At 43.4% G+C, this 16,252-nt stretch overlaps 1 protein-coding gene across 1 annotated transcript in view; it reads left to right on the top strand.

The window, feature by feature from the left end:
• The first annotated feature begins 251 nt into the window (after positions 1 to 251).
• Positions 252 to 16,252, top strand: part of RPS6KA3 (ribosomal protein S6 kinase A3) — a 73,959-nt gene continuing 57,958 nt past the window's right edge. The window contains exon 1 of the mRNA XM_054391016.1: positions 252 to 323. Coding sequence (XP_054246991.1) covers positions 252 to 323 — 72 coding nt within the window. The remainder of the gene's footprint in view (positions 324 to 16,252) is intronic.

Below are 16,252 nucleotides of genomic sequence, written 5' to 3' on the forward strand. Positions count from 1 at the left end.
GCGGAAGCCGGGCTCGAGCGGCGGGCCGGGGGGAGGGCGGAAGCGCGGCTCCGCCTGGCAGCGGGGAGGGGGTGAGGGGAGGGACGGACGGACGGCGGCACCGGGCAGCAGTCGCCGCAGGAGCCGCTGCTGGAACCAGTTGGGGTGTTCTGCGCCCTCCGGAGGTGCGCGTTGCCTGTCTCGCCGCCCCCGCCTCACCGCCGGGGTGCGGGAAAGGGGAGCGCAGAGGCTGCGGGAGGCGAGCGGGGAAGATGCCCCTAGCGCAGTTGGCGGACCCTTGGCAGAAGATGGCTGTAGAGAGCACAGCCGAGAGCAGCACTGAGGTACGGGGCGTGTGGGTGAGTGTTGTTGTGGGGAAAGTTGTGAGGAAGGGACGGGACCTGACTCCCACCGACTCCGCCGCGTAAGGGACGGGCAGAGTTTCCTCGAGCCCCGGCAACTGCAGGCGGGGGGGACGGAGGGCAGCGGCCCGGCAGAGGACGAGGCGCTGCGGGGCACCGAGCGCTCGAGCGGCTCGGTCGGGCAGCGCGGAATGAGGATTGGCGCCTGCCGCCCGGCTGTCCCCTGGGCGCCGCTTCCTCTCTGGGGCACTGACTCATGGCCCGGACCGGCCGGGACTCCCCCGCGCCGGAGCTTGGGGCGTGTTTCACGGGACCGGGCTGCTCCCGGCTCGCTCCCTCCCCTTCCGCCCCTTCCTCGGCAGGGAGTAACCTGCTTCTACGGTGGCGGCCGACTCGGGCGCTTTTGTTCCAGCGCGGTGTCTGGTTACTGTCACAGCGAGTTTCCCTTCCTGGGGCGGCCCCGCCGCCTTCACAAGCGCGACTCGGGGGGTGGGGGGCCGTGAGTGCTGGGGCCTGCCCTCACCTTCCCCAGTGCCCTCGCCTTGCTGCTGCTCCCTCTGAGCCGTCCCCGCCCGGGTGCCACAGCCCCCTTATCTGAGCAGGATGGGGTTGTTTCTGCAGTTTCGCAAGCGTTTGGGTAACCGCAGGGATGTTTCGCATGGGTGAAGCTTTGTGCTTGGCGGCGTTTACGGGAACGTCCCTGAGATGCGGCGCAATGTGGTTTCGCGCTGTTGGTAGCGGGGAGTTCGTGTCCTTGTTAGGCAGGCTGCGTGTCGGCTTTCCCAGACTGGGATAGTGAGAGTGGCTGGAAGCTAGATTCACGGAGGCCATAGATGCCTTCAGATATTTTCATTTTTTCCTACAGTGTACTACTGTGTTGGTTCGGTTCTATGTAAACACTACTCCTACACAGTCAGTTGTGCTCGCTTCGTGACTCTCTATTAGCCCACAATGCGTGTGCTAGTTTGCGACTAGACTCCTATCTGAAACAGGATAGCTTCCTCTGACAGTGCAGCTTCTACCTGAATCTGCTCCAGCTGATAGGCAGCTAGGCTGCTTCAAGTGATGCTGATCTTGAAAGGTATGGACTCAGGCCAGCTCACGACAGTCAGACAAAAGGTTAGGACTTCATCCTTAGTGAGTGGAGCAAAGAAATAGAGCCGTGTGAAGTTTGTACAGTACCAGGAGTATCTGTCCTTTTGATGTTTGTCTTGTCTTCCTTTTGCTTAAAGTGACTGCATCTGTGGAGGTCAGAAGAATCTGCAGTTATGATTTGACAGGCAGATCTGTCTTTTAAGTCCTTGCCAGTTATTCACTGACTTCTGAAGTGGTAATCTTGGTGAACTACAGTAGTAGTGTGATGCTTGGAGGTAAGGGAAGAAGGTGCCAGGGGAAATGTTTCTGCAAGATCACTTAGACTAATGATTTAGAGAAAAGGCTGTAACTGTTCCTTTAGTTTTCCATCTACACTGAATGTAGTCTGTGTAACTTCAGTAATGGTGTATGTGCTGGAAAGGTAGTAAAAAGTTATCTGAAATACATGGATGTGCATGATTAATTGTACTTGTTTTAGTGTATTTCAGACATGATTTATATTTTATATTTTCCTGAGCTTACACTGACATGAGTCTAGAGCAGTTTATCAGAAAAAAGAAATTCTAGGACCTCTATCAAAACATGAAACAGCACTGGACTGACAGGTTTGTGCTGTAAGGCTCTAGCCTAGAACAAAGCCCAGTTCTTGAAAGTGCTAGACTGCACCTGTAACAACTTCTTAGCTGACCCCTCGAAGAGACAAAGGTGGGCTTGGAAAGGTTGCTTACCTGAAATGAGTCTGTAAGAAAAGATATTTTAGTTAAAATATTTCAGTCAAATGCATAAACAACTGATGTAAATACATAACTTATATTTTCAGTTTGCATGAGCTGTTTACATGTAGCATAGCAATATCCTAATTACAGACCCAATCCTGCAAGAGTATCCCTGGGCAAAAATACTTTTTTCATCCACCTGGAAAGTCATTACGGTTTCAGTCTGATAGTAGATTGATAGTAATAATGTCTTCAGCTGTAATACTGAGTGAGGTAAAGAATTTCTGCTAAGGTCTCAGATTGACTGACGCAGCTCTTTTAATGTTGTTTTATCCATATGGAATTGCAAATTATTACACTTTAAAACTTATCTGGGATACTCTCCTTGTCTTAACAATTCATTGAGTTTTTAATATTTTTGTTTGTTTGTTTTTTAATTTGCTTCCCAGTGCAGTCCTGTGTTTGGTTTTGTAGTGATACTGCTGAGGGGGTGCTTTGTTGTGATGTGAGAGCGAATTTAATAGGAGAAATAGAATACCTTTAAGTAGAATTACTTTGGGAGATGGTATAGTTAACCATGAACAGCTGCCGTAGCTTAGGTGTACAGGAGAGCAGATCTGTAGAACATGGTCTTTAGTAGGAAATAATGCACACAGATGGGGGCTTTTTAGATAAAACATGGATTTATAGTGTTCAGACATCAGTAGTAGGACATCTTTTCTACTGGTACAAATAGGTGAGTGATCCACATAGCATCTCTAACAGCTTTTTTCAACATATAAAATTGTTGCACTATTTAAAAACTAATTTCTCTTTATAGCATAATGTGTGGGTTTGTTTTCTTTTGGGTTTTAGAGTACCTTTAAAGCCTGTAGAATGCTGCTTTCTTTTATTGGCTCAAGGTCTGCTTAAGCTTTGTAACAAACATAGGTTTCTTTTTCATGGTGAAAATGTGCCTGTTATTTCAAGTCATCAAGCAAATTAAGTATTGATGATCTGAGTTTGCATTTGAATGCCTGAATCACTAGCCTGATCCTTTGATCTGTACTCCCATCCATGCATATAAACATTGACAGGAGAAGAATGATTACAGTTGTATCAGCCAAAATTTGGACTCCAGGACTTTGAAGGAGCTGAAAGGAGATGCCATTTGCTAGACTTTATGCCATCTATCTCTAGGAGTTTTAGGTGCTCGAAATTGGCTGTGAAGAAAATTCAGTTTTTTTTCCACTGCTCTTGACAGGATTTATAATCATCTATTTATGTGTCTAAATGATGTGAATCCCCTTTTGCAAAATTCGTTGTTTTATCTTCTGTAGCCAGAATTATTTGAGCCTTGCACAAGGCAAGGGTTGTTAGCATTTAACAATTATGCTGATGAGATTTTTGCCACTTTGTTCTGGTAAGACCTCACCTGGAGTACTGTGTACAGCTCTGGAGCCCTCAACACAGGAAGGTCATGGACCTGATGGAGCAGGTCCAGAGGAAGGCCACAAAAATTATCAGGGACTGGAGCACCTCTGCTATGAGGACAGGCTGAGGGAGCTGGGGGTGTTCAGCCTGGAGAAGAGAAGGCTCCAGGGAGAACTAAGAGCAGCCTGCCAGTACCTGAAGGAGGCTACAAGAAAGCTGTGGGGGGACTGTTTGCAAAGGCCTGGAGTGACAGGACAAGGGGCAGTGGTTTGAAATGAGAGCAGAGCAGATTGAGATAGGATGTGAGGAACAAGTTCTGTACCATGAGGGTGGTGGAACACTGCAATAGGTTGCCTAGAGAGACAGTTGAGGCTCCATCCCTGGAGGTCTTCAAGGTGAGGCTGGACAAGTCTCTGAGCACGCTGATCTAGTGGAGGATGTCTCTGCTGACTTGCAGGGGGAATGGCCTAGCTGACCTTTGGAAGTCCCTTCCAACCCAAACTGTTCTATACTGTAATTTTTGCTTTGTATTTCCATTCTGATGTCAGTGTGACATTCTCTGTCAGTGGATACTTCTGGCATGGGATCTGAAATTTATCAGATGTCTTGCCACCTCAAGCCATGAAGCTGCTGTGGTTGTGATTGTCTCTTTACATTCTGTACTCATTTGTGTAATCAGTGTTTTACTTGGGTTCCAGAGGAACAAACGCTGTAGTTAGAGTAATTTCTTGTATAGCCACCACAGGAAAGCAATCCAAAGACAAAATGGAATCACCTAAATGGTTTATGCAGATTTTGAAGACCATCCATCCTTTCTTTGTGACAGGCAGAATTCTCTGCAGCACTTGGCTATCACTTCTCATCCATACTTGCTGTCAGTAGAGTGCATTCTCAGTCTGGGCTTTTCACAGGTTTGTGGCATGCCATTTTCTTGCACTGGATTAAAAGTGACAAGTGTCAATTTAATTCTCATCTAAATAAGTCATATACCATGCATTCCACAAGCTGCTGTGATAGAGAGATAACAGATGTTATATATGTGTAAATAGTATCTAGAGGAACATATCATCTGTGTGAAAAATGTTTAGGTATGGGTTGGTGTTTTGTGTTTTTTTTTTTTTTTCCCTTCAGGTTTTTCAGCTCCTTAATGGTACAATTTTTACCTGCTCTGGTTTTTTTTTGTTTTAGTTAACACAACCCTGCAATGTGACATAGTGCAGATTGGCCTGCTGTCAAACGAGTGGGATAGGAGGGGGCAGCAGCTTTGCTCTGCTGAATTCACTACCTTCATAGTGTATTGGATGTGCTCAGCAGCTCTTGATTTCCACATGGAAGGTGTTGAGTTTGACACCTTGAATCATTCCATTGGTTTTCTTCTGACACCAGCAGTTCTTCCCTTGTTACTGTTGTGTTCATTACAGCATCGGTAATTCCTCACCACTGCTAGGACGCCTCACACAAAGCAGATGTGAACAGACTGACATGTTTAAAGGCACGTCTGTTGTCTTTGAATTGATTGTGATCTGTCACACTAGCTGCAGTTGTTTGTCATTTGGAACGCCCGACTTAGCTTTTCAGTGCTACAGAGACTAAGGTGGGCGTTTAGCTATTTCTGCACATCAGAAATGTTAGCTGTATGACTTGGTCCATCTTGGCACGCCTATGAACTTTGAGGACTCATTCAAGATACTCTTTTTACTGGGTTTGGGTTGTGTTTTTGTGTGGTGTTTGCTTTGATTTGGGGGGCAAGGTTTGGTTTATTTATTTTTTCAAATATTATTCATAGCTGTATTCCAATAATGAAACCTAAGCAGGTTTGTTGTGTTTTGTTTTTTTTTTTTTTTTCAGGCAAGAGTAGAACTTTCTTTTTTCAATCCTGGTGACATTCAAGAGTGGAATAATTTAATCAGTAAAACTGAGTAAGTTAGAATCTTTTCAGGGAATTTTTAAGTTTAGATCAGCTAAAGTGTTTGTTTACTGCAAGTATTGTGCTATATGCTTGCGAACATGATACTGAGCTACTTATTCTCTGAAATAAGATTAAATGTTTTACACATTGGAAATAGAGGGTGTTGGGGGGAAGTCATGTGTAGCAGATGGGAAAATGAAGCTCATCAGTTTAATGACTTCATCTAACATCATTCATGGGCTCTGTTTTAGAGCTAGGAGATGAACTCTGATTTTCAGGGACCTACTGCAGTGGCCCAACCACAAAGTTACTGCTGGCTCATTCTTATCGGTAACAGTTACCATATGTTCCCTTTGATGCGAGGAACCCCCTGTGGTATGCTTAATGCTCCACTTAACTCATTTTGGAGGAAATGTACTGCATGCCTTTTTTTTTTCCCCTCAACTTTATTTTTTTGAGGGAAGCAATTCAATTGTGTAAAAAGTAGCATGTGTCTTCCAAGCACATCATTATTGTCTAGGTCTCTTTTCTGACACAGTTTCTAAGGTTCCATTTAATTAAGTTAGAATCATAGAATCAGTCAGGGTTGGAAGGGACCACAAGGATCATCCAATTCCAATCCCCCTGCCATGGGCAGGGACACCTCACACTACATCAGGCTGGCCAGGGCATCATCCAGCCTCACCTTAAACACCTCCAGGGATGGGGCCTCAACCACCTCCCTGGACCATTTAGCATTTAATTTCAAGCATTAATGTATCAGAATGAGCTTAAGTATATACAGAAGATGTGAAGAAATAGTATTTGGGTTCGTTTTTAAATGTCCAGTAAAACATAGCTCTGAAAAAAAAAGAAAATCTTCTTTGTCCTTTGGGTTCATAAAGTGGTGGTTTCAGGATGTAATCAGGACCATGATGAATATGATTTGTATTATTCCTTACATAGCATGATTGCCAAAATTAGTTACTGTTAGAACTTTGACTTGCATGTCAATTCTTTTTTTTTCACTTAACAGGGAGTCTTTGTCTGTCTTCTAGCAGTTGACATTTGTTGTATAATCACCTTGGAAATCCTGGGTTTGAAGCTGCTCCATATCTTAGCCTCTTTTCTTAATAGAATCTGTTGAAACAGCTAAATGACAAATTGAGCATAAATGTGTGTAATTCTTTAGTTGACTTCAATATTACATTTCAACCTTTGTCCTTTATCATACAAAGAGATTCTGAGAAACCAGCTCATGTCTGAAAACTTGTGTCTGCATTGTAAGGAGCAGCAGCACACATCCTTGCTGTGCATGCTGGCTGCCCCCAGACTCATGGGGGAAAGACTTGGTGCATGCTCCTTTGTGTGTGCCTTGGTCCCCTTTGGAAGACCCAGAGCATGTTGGTTGGCCTAGAATGGCAGGAGGCAGGGAAGCTGAAGTGCACCTGCCTTCTGCTCTGATAAGACCTCACCTGGAGTCCTGCTCTGGAGTCCTCAGCACAGGAAAGACATGGACCTGATGGAGCAGGTCCAGAGGAGGGCCACAAAAATGGTCAGGGGGCTGGAACACCTCTGCTACAAGGACAGGCTGAGGGAGCTGGGGGTGTTCAGCCTGGTTTGGATTGGGAGGGACCTCCAAAGGTCATCTAGTCCAACCCCCCTGCAGTCAGCAAGGACATCTTCCACTAGATCAGGTTGCTCAGAGCCTTGTCCAGCTGGACCCTGAAGATCTCCAGGGATGTGGCCTCAACTACCTCCCTGGGCAACCTGTGCAGTGTTCCACCACCCTCATGGTAAAGAACTTGTTCCTAACATCCAATCTAAAATTCCTCTTCTCTTATTTCAAGGCATTGCCCCTTGTTGTGTCACTGCAGGCCTTTGCAAACAGTCCCTCTGCAGCCTTCTTGTAGCCGCCTTCAGGTAGTGGAAGGTTGCTCTTAGGTCTGCCTGGAATCTTCTCTTCTCCAGGCTGAACAACTCCAGCTCCCTAAGCGTGTAGCAGAGATGCTCATCTTCAGAGTGGATCATCTTCATGGCCTTCCTCTGGACCTGCTCTATGAGGTCCATGCCCTTCCTGTGTTGAGGGCTCACATAGTTTAATTTACCTGTATATGCTGAACTTAGGAAGTTTGGCTTTGTACCTAAGTTATCTGCATGTTAATGGTTTATATCTGAGACTGATTGTCTACAGAGAGCCAAGTTTCAATGTCCTCCTGTTTCTTTTATAACTAGCAGAGGAAGAAGTCAGTTCCCTTAATCAATGAAGTTTAGAATAAATTATGGGGAATTAAGGGAATATTTGCAGTAGATTTATGTTTCCTTAAAATACAGACTTATATATTTAGCTCTTTCTTTGCTGGGCTCCCCATCTCTCCCCAAAAAAACCCAAACAAACAAACAAAATGAATTGTTAATGCTTGCATGTACTATGTTAAAAATAGTACATGCAATATTTATTGCATATATCTGTGGAAGAACAGCTAGAGAAATCTAAGATGATAGCTCAGTTCTGCTAATTAAATGTAATAAGTTTTAATCAGGTCAGGATTTAGGTAAGTGCTTTGGATCCACATGTCCTCAGAGCTCAGGAGTTAGGGCACAAGTCAGTAATTCAGATCCTATTAATGCTTTATATTTTAGTTAAGCACTGGAGTAGATTGTGAAAATTCAGTTACTGGAGATTTAAGGGGTTAGACGTAAACATCTCATGAGCAACGTTGTAGGAATAGCTGATCATGCCTTGGTGCACTGAGATACATTGGATGACCTCTCAAGGTCCTTTCAGTTTATTTTCAACTATTTTTGTGCAGACCTATGAATTTTTTCTCAGGGTAGCTCACTGCTGCTTAGAATAGTAAGTTTAAGTGTATATAGTTAAAAGGCTTTTGCTGAGTATATTTCCATGCAGTGCCTTGTGCTGCTAGCAGCAAATTTGTTTCGAATATTTCGGTGGGAATCCACTTTGAAATGAGCCAGAAGCATTGTTAGAGATTTATTCAAGTCAAGGATCATACAGTTCTTGAGCTTTATCTGTCAGTTGAGAGTCCCTTGAAAGCACCAATGTTAAGTGCTGGGATCTATGTAGAGTCAGTGTTATGATGACTAAATAATAAAGGAAGTTTTTGTGTGTTTTAAAATGCTTATTTGGGGTATCCTACACTTTATTTCAGAAGCTTTAATCAGAGAGAAAAAGGGTTTTTATTAAATCCTACAACAGTTTAAAAGCTGTTGGGTAGGTCTGAAAGTTTTGGTAGCTGAAAACTAGGAATGACCTGGGAGAAACTTCAGACTCATCCAGGTAATTTATTTAAATTAAAATTCCAAAGCACAGTTAAATCATCACCTGTGTTACTGACATGTTAAAACTTCTAGATAATGATTTTTTAAGTGGTGTGATTCAGACATCTTATCTTGTCTGCTCATTTGGGTACTCAAAACATCATCCTGCCCTGATATGCAATTCATAATTCTTGAGTTGTCCAATTGCTAAGTGTAAGAATATAACGCTTTAAAAATGATTAAGGGGGTGTGATTCTGCTAAAGGGCACCAATGGCAGGGAAAAACTCAGTAGTTATATAATATACTGTACTCTGTTAATAGTATGAAGGCAGCAGCTAACTTTTACTTAATCCCAGTATTAATAATTAGGAAATGTTGAGGATAATTATCCCCAAAACTACAGCTTATACCAATTTCATAAGGGATTTTAAAATAACTGATAACTGTTTTGGTTAAAAAAAAAATAATATTTGGCAAAGAGGCTACTTCAACATCCCAAAATAGTCTACTAATGCTCAAAACACAAATCAGAGATGTTTTGGTGGTGGAAGAAGATATTTGGTGGTATCTAATATTAAGGAAGCTGTGGGGACAAAATTACATCCTTCAGGAAAGAAAAAGATCTATGAAGCTGTAGGGAAGAACATAAAGTTCAGGAAGATGAATCCAAATAGGCAGAACTTTGGTTTGCAAACAGAATGTGAGAGTGGAGACGCTGAATTAAATCTGAAATCTTCAAGTGTGTCCTATCTGTAGTAGTAATGAAACTAATGAGGCAGCATAGGAAAAAAAAATACTAATACAGGTAACCATGATTTGTCTGCTTAAAAATTCAACTCATATGGTTTAGATAGCTATAAAAAACCCTCTGTGAAGGTAGTGGTGGGTACCTGATGTTATTATTAAAATAAGATGTTCTGCACAAAGTTGGTAAATTTGCATTGCTGTTTTGGGTCCTAGGTGGTGTTTTCTACATAACAGAATGGCTTAGGCTGGAGGGGACATTAAAGATCATTTAGTTCCAACCCCCCTGCCTTGGGCAGGGACACCTTCCACTAGCCCAGGTTGCTCAAGGCCTTCAACACCTCCAGGGAGGGGGCATCCACAAACCTCCCTGGATGACATGTCTCAGCACCCTCATTGGAAAGAATTTCTTCCTAATCTCCAGTCTCAATCTGCCCTCCTCAAGTTTCAATCCATTCCGTCTCATCCTATCACCTCAAAGACCTTATAAAAAGTCCCTTCCCATCTTTCTTTTAGGTCTCTCTCAGGTGCTGGAAGGCTGCTCTAAGGTCTCCCTGGAGCCTTCTCTTCTCTAGGCTGAACAGCCCCAACTCTCTCAGCCTGCCTCTTAAGGGAGGTTCTCCAGCCCTCTGAGGATCTTTGTGCCCCTCCCCTGGACCTGCTGCAGCATCTCCATGTCCCTCTTCTGCTGGGGGCACCAGAAGTGGATGCATTACTCCAAGTGGGGTCTCACAAGAGCAGAGGGGCAAAATCCCTTCCCTGTGCTGCTTCTCTCCCTGCTTTGGATGCAGCCCAGCACATGGTTGCCTGCTGGGCTGTGAGTACACATTGCCAGCTCATGTTGAGTTTTTCATGAGCTGAGACCTCTCTTAAGTCTTTCTCTTTGAGACTGCTCTTGAGCTACTCCTCATGGGTCCGGTGCTGATCAGAAGGATAGGTAGGAATAGCATTAGGTTTGTTGTGCAGATGCCCAAGATAGTAGAATTTTTGGATCCCTGGCAGGAAATATTTGAACTATAATTGCAAGAAAAAAAGTAATTTACAAATGACATGAAGACTGCAGATCAATGTGTAGTTGCAGTGTGCAGAGTGCAGCATGTTCTCTGCTTCACAAAAAGTGGTTAACTGATTGTGGGTGGGATGTGGGCTGCATTTCTTGTACTCTTTTACAAAGGATTTGGTATATTTTCTCAGTACTGATAACGTAATATATGCCACTAACTGCTACCTTTTGGTGTCTTCCAGTGTGGTTATTTATGAGCACAGGTTACTGGCCAAGAAGTGAAATAATCTGGATTAGAAAAAAACTTCAAACAACAACAAAATATTAAATAAATTTTAAAAAAACAACCAAACATGCAACAACAACAAAAGAAACCAAACAACAACAAAACACTAACAAAATGTGCAACAACAAAAACAAACAAAGAGAAAACCCAACCCAACAAGATCCACTTTCTTTAAACTGCCTTTTTCCCAGGCAAATCAAGTATTTGATTATATGTTAAGAGGTCAATGGGTTTGAACCTGTAATTTTTGATTACTAGAAATACTGGTGCTTGATTCCCTGTTTTGTGGTTGATTGACTTTTGTGTCAAGAGATTCTGTCAGTTCTTGTGGGGAACATTCATTTACTAGCTGCCTAATGCAGATTCCCTGATGTTTGTCTGCTTTGTGCTTAATTAGGGAACCTTTAGGAACTCTTGTGTTGCTTGTCCATATGCCATCAGGAAAACTGCTGGAACCCAAATTTAAGTATTAATTTCTACCCTATTAGTGAAGTGTGGCAACAGATTTAAAAGCTTTTGGGAATCAAACTTGTAGTGAACTGAATGTGACTGTTTCCACTGGAAAACAGAGTAGGGAGTGGAATCTGAGTGGATTTTGTAGCTTACCTTTCTAAGGTATGTGCACTCTCCTAACTGCTGGCGTATTCAGGTGTCAGTAGAAGCTTTCTGTGGACCTTTTCTGTTATTGTTCTCTAATTCCATCATCTGAAATATGTTCTGCTTCTGGATTCAGGGGACTAGAAATAATCAGGTCTTTGATCCACTTTGCTTGCTTAGTGTCCCACCACAGGGGGAGTGCAGCTGAAGAATAATCAAGGTCTAGAGTCTTAAGTCTTTCAAATTACACCAATGTATACATGTGGAAGATTTACTCAGCCTTCTCTCATTCTGCATGCATCAAACTATTATATCTAGTCCCAGTCTATTATGTCATTGAGACATGCCCTTGGCTCCAGTTACATACTAGAAGGAGAATACGCCCAGCGAAAAGGAACACGTTTTGTTTGCTCACCTCTTAAGCATGCTGCTGACCTCCTCACTCCACAGTGGTTTAAACACTGCCACTTCCAACAGAGACCTTTGGGCTTTACATTTGAACTCCTAAGAAAGGCAGTATGCTTCATAGACTTCCTGAATACACAGCTGCTTTTCATTTAATAGGATCATATACCAGCAGAACATAAATCATATATTCATATCCTTCTTTACCTTACATGGCCCAGACTGCTCTGGGAAAAACTGGTTCTGCCATCCAGTGATTCCTTCAGCATAATCATTGCTTGAGTAGAGCTATTTGAAAAGATCTTGCTAACCCAGTGATCTGGCTCAGACAAGACCACATGGTGCACATGCTGATTCCTCGAGTTTGTTCCTAGTTGCAGTAAGAGTTTGGAAAGCATTGCTTGAAGTGAACTGAAATGTAACTGAAAGCAATGCAGGATTAAAGAGGAAAACCAGACTATACAAACCAGCTCACCTGTGTCGTGAAAGTTTGCTGTGTTGATTTTTGGTGTTTTGTTTTTTTTTTTTTCTAGTAGACTGATAAAATGTTCAAAAAGTTGATGAGGTTAAAGATTAGAGCCTTTTTAAAACAAGAGGTTGACACCAAGCTCTGTGGTCCAAGTGGCATGTTGGAGGGAAGGGATTCATCCGCGGGGACTTGGACAGGCTGGAGAGTAGGTCCAAGCCAACCTCATGAAGTTCAGTAAGGCCAAGTGCAAGGTCCTGCACCTGGGTTGGGGCAATACCAAACCAAACGTAGGCTGGGTGAGAAGGTGGCTTAAGAGAAGTCTGAAGCAGAAGGACTTGGGGGTGTCAGTTGGTGACAAACTTCCCAGGAGCCAGCAATGGTCCCTGGCAGCCCAGCAGGCAGCTGTGTGCTGAGCTGCATCCAAAGCAGGGAGAGCAGCAGCACAGGGAAGGGATTCTGCCCCTCTGTTCTTGTGAGACCCTACCTACAGTACTGCCTCCAGTTCTGGTGCCTCTAGCATAAGAGGGACATGGAGCTGCTGCAGCAGGTCCAGAGGAGGGCCACAAAGATGCTCAGAGGGCTGGAGAACCTCCCCTGTGGGGACAGAGTGAGAGAGTTGAGGCTGTTCAGCCTGGAGAAAAGGCGGCTCCAGGGAGACCTTAGAGCAGCCTTCCAGTACCTGAAAGGGGTACAAGAAAGCTGAGAAGGGACTTTTGATGAGGGCTTGTAGTGATAGGATGAGAGGGAATGGATTGAGAAGGGCAGATTTATACTGGAGATTAGGGAGAAATTCTTTACTGTGGAAGTGGGGAGATACTGGAACAGGTTGCCCAGGGAGGCCATGGATGCCCCCTCCATGCAGGTGTTCAAGGTCTAGTGGAAGGTGTCCATGCCCATGGCAGGGGGATTGGAAGTAGTTGATTTTTAGGGTCCCTTCCAACCTAAATCATTCTATGATTTTTTTTTTTTGTCTTCAAAGTGAGGCTTGTCTCAAGTTTCTGATAGTGTATTCTAGTTTCAACTATGTTTCAGCTGCATTAAAATAATAAATGTGAAATCTTAAAGCTTACTGTGTAGTAAATTCTTATTTAACTTGCAGATCAAGTATGTTATTGTTCAGCAGAATGATTGTTGTGGTGGGAATTACTATTCTGGAAATCTGCATGTGGAGTCAGTTTAGAGCACATGGCTCTGATACACAAATTGCCCTATTTTAGGCCCCAGAGTTTAGCCCTCATTAGTTGTTAGGACATTATAAACTCCTCCTTTCTGGCTCAAGTCAGTTGTCTTATTTGTTCTGCTGATTTTCTTCTCCTTTTTCTTTCGTATTGACAAGATGTTTGGGAAGCTATCTTATAGCATGAGCAGAATATAGGGATGTGGAGCTAAGCCACAAATGTTCATTTACATATATGCCATAGATTTGAGAGAAGGGAAAGTATGTCACTTGTGGCCTTGCTAGTAATGAGATGTATACATAAAATGCTTCCTTGTAAACAGGCTTTATTAAAAACACTCATTTCTGTTACTTAGCTAAGCTGGTGTTTTTGTGGTCTTCTATTTGATAATTTCAAGTGGTTGTGTATCTTAAGGAAGGGTAATACAATATTCCCTGCCTGTACTTTCTGAGTAAAACATGCCTCAGCGGGGGGAAATGAGGCTTTTTGGCACATCATCTTATCAAATTGCCCTTAGCTGTACAATCTGAAGGTTGTACTGACTGCCCTTAGCTGAGCTATCTTAGCAAGGTTATATTCATAGAATCATAGACTTGTCAGGGCTGGAAGAGACCTCAAGGATCATCCAGTTCCAACCCCCCTGCCATGGGCAGGGACACCTCACACCACAGCAGGTTGCTCACAGCCACATCCAGCCTGGCCTTAAACACCTCCAGGGATGAGGCTGCTACCACCTCTCTGGGCAACCTGTGCCAGTGTCTCATGACCTTCATGATGAAGAACTTCCTCCTAATACTCAATCTGAATCTCCCCTCCTCCAGCTTGGATCCATTCCCCCCAGTCCTATCACTACCTGACATCCTGAAAAGTTCTTCCCCAGCTTTCTTGTAGGCCCCCTTCAGATACTGGAAGGCCAGTTCACTTCTGTAGTAGACTATAGCATGTGAAACTGATTGTTGATGGTTCTCCATCATGGAAAGGTGGCTTCTAGAGTAGACCAGAGTTACAGCAGGAGTCTCTTGTGTATTCCTGAAGTGAGTTAATATGAGAAAGTGGCAGTGCTCCCATATGCCAGAACTCTGCACTGGAGAAACAGCCATAAGCCCAGCTTTCTCTACCTCCCCACTCCCTTAAATAATAAAAATAAAGCCTCTGTCATATGGGCAATCAATCCATAATGCTCATAATTTGGCTTTATGCAGCTGCATCTTTTAGCAAAGAAATATGCTCAGGAGAGAACTTGGTAGAGAGCTGGTAATTGTCTGAGATTGAACATTCAGTGTATTTGCAATATTTGAAAATTAGAACTCATAAGTGGTTAGGATTTAATCTGTCACTTCATCCAAAAGATTTCCTCCAGCCATGTGCAAGCTGGATGATTATATTAAGCAAAAATTGTTACTGAAAAATGCTAAGAAGGTTCCACAGAAGAAATTTCCTGAAAAAGTGAACTGGGGAAAGAAAGGTGTAGAGTGGAGCTAAAAATCTCTGAATGTCTGAGCAGCTTTTATGAATTTTCTGATGTCTAGAAAACATTTAATCCATAGAATCAGGTAACTTTAAGTGAATTGAGTTCTGGAAAAATAAATTATTTGGGCTTTCCATTCTCTAGAGAGGCAGTGCACAAAGGGATTTAAATCCTGCCCCTAGTCATAATAGAAAATGTAACCATTTTTAATAGATTTGGTTTCTAAAATCATACTGAATTCCAGTTAAACTTTAGGAGCAGAGTAAGAATAATGCCCTAGGTGATACCCTGTACCATAACTTAGGAAAATAGATTTTTGTTTTCCTTGCAACTTGCTAATATTCTTGCTTGTTGTGTAAGCAAGGTCATTCTTTTTTGAGAAAGATGTCTCTTGGAGATTCTCCAAGCATAGCATCACTGACAAAGAAAAGGAAACATTTGTTGACCAATAAGGTATTTAAGCTTTTGAAAAAAATCTTTATAGCTAAATTTCAAATTAAAAAGCCTCTTTTTGTATGGCTTGTTAAAGTGGTCCTTAAAGAAGGATAGAAAATAGTAAATGCTGGCTAATGAAATTAGCATTGCATTCACAGTTTTTAGGAGGCTATACAATGTAGATATAAGTGCTTGAAGTAAATATGGTAGAGTAAGGACTTACTTGCTACAGTAGATTCAGTGAATGGCTTAGGTTGGAAGGGACCTTAAAGATCATCAAGCTCCACCCCCCTGCCATGGGCAGGCACACCTTCCACTAGACCAAGTTACTCAAGGCCTCATCCAACCTGGCATTGAACACCTCCAGGGAAGGGACATCCACAACCACCCTGGGCAAGCTGTTCCCAGTGTCTCACCACCCTCACTGAAAAGAATTTCCTCCTTAATCTCCAGTCTCAATCTGCCCTCCTCAGGCTTCAATCCATTCCTTCTCATCCTATCACAACAAGCCCTTGTCAAAAGTCCCTCCCCAGCTTTCTTGTAACCCCCTTCAGGTACTGGAAGGCTACTCCAAGGTCTCTCCCAGAACCTTCTCTTCTCCAAGCTGAACATCCCCAACTCTTTCAGCCTGTCCCCATAGGGGTGGTTCTCCAGCCCTCTGATCATCTTCAGGGCCCTCCTCTGGACCCACTCCAGCAGCCTTTGTAAAGAGTCCGTTCCTAGCTTTCTTGTAAAGCCCACTTCAGGTGCTGGAAGGCGGCTCTAAGGACTTCCTGGAGCTGAACAGCCCCAACTCTCTCAACCTGTGCCCACAGGGGACATTCACCAATCCTCTGATCATCCTAATGGCCCTCTGAACCCCGAGAAAGAACCTATTTATCTGCTCTTTGTTGTGACTTTTTGCTGTTCCATCTTCAGGTTTAACTTTGCA

The sequence above is a fragment of the Indicator indicator genome, chromosome 1, assembly GCF_027791375.1.
Source record: "Indicator indicator isolate 239-I01 chromosome 1, UM_Iind_1.1, whole genome shotgun sequence".
Classification (NCBI taxonomy): Eukaryota; Metazoa; Chordata; class Aves; order Piciformes; family Indicatoridae; genus Indicator; species Indicator indicator.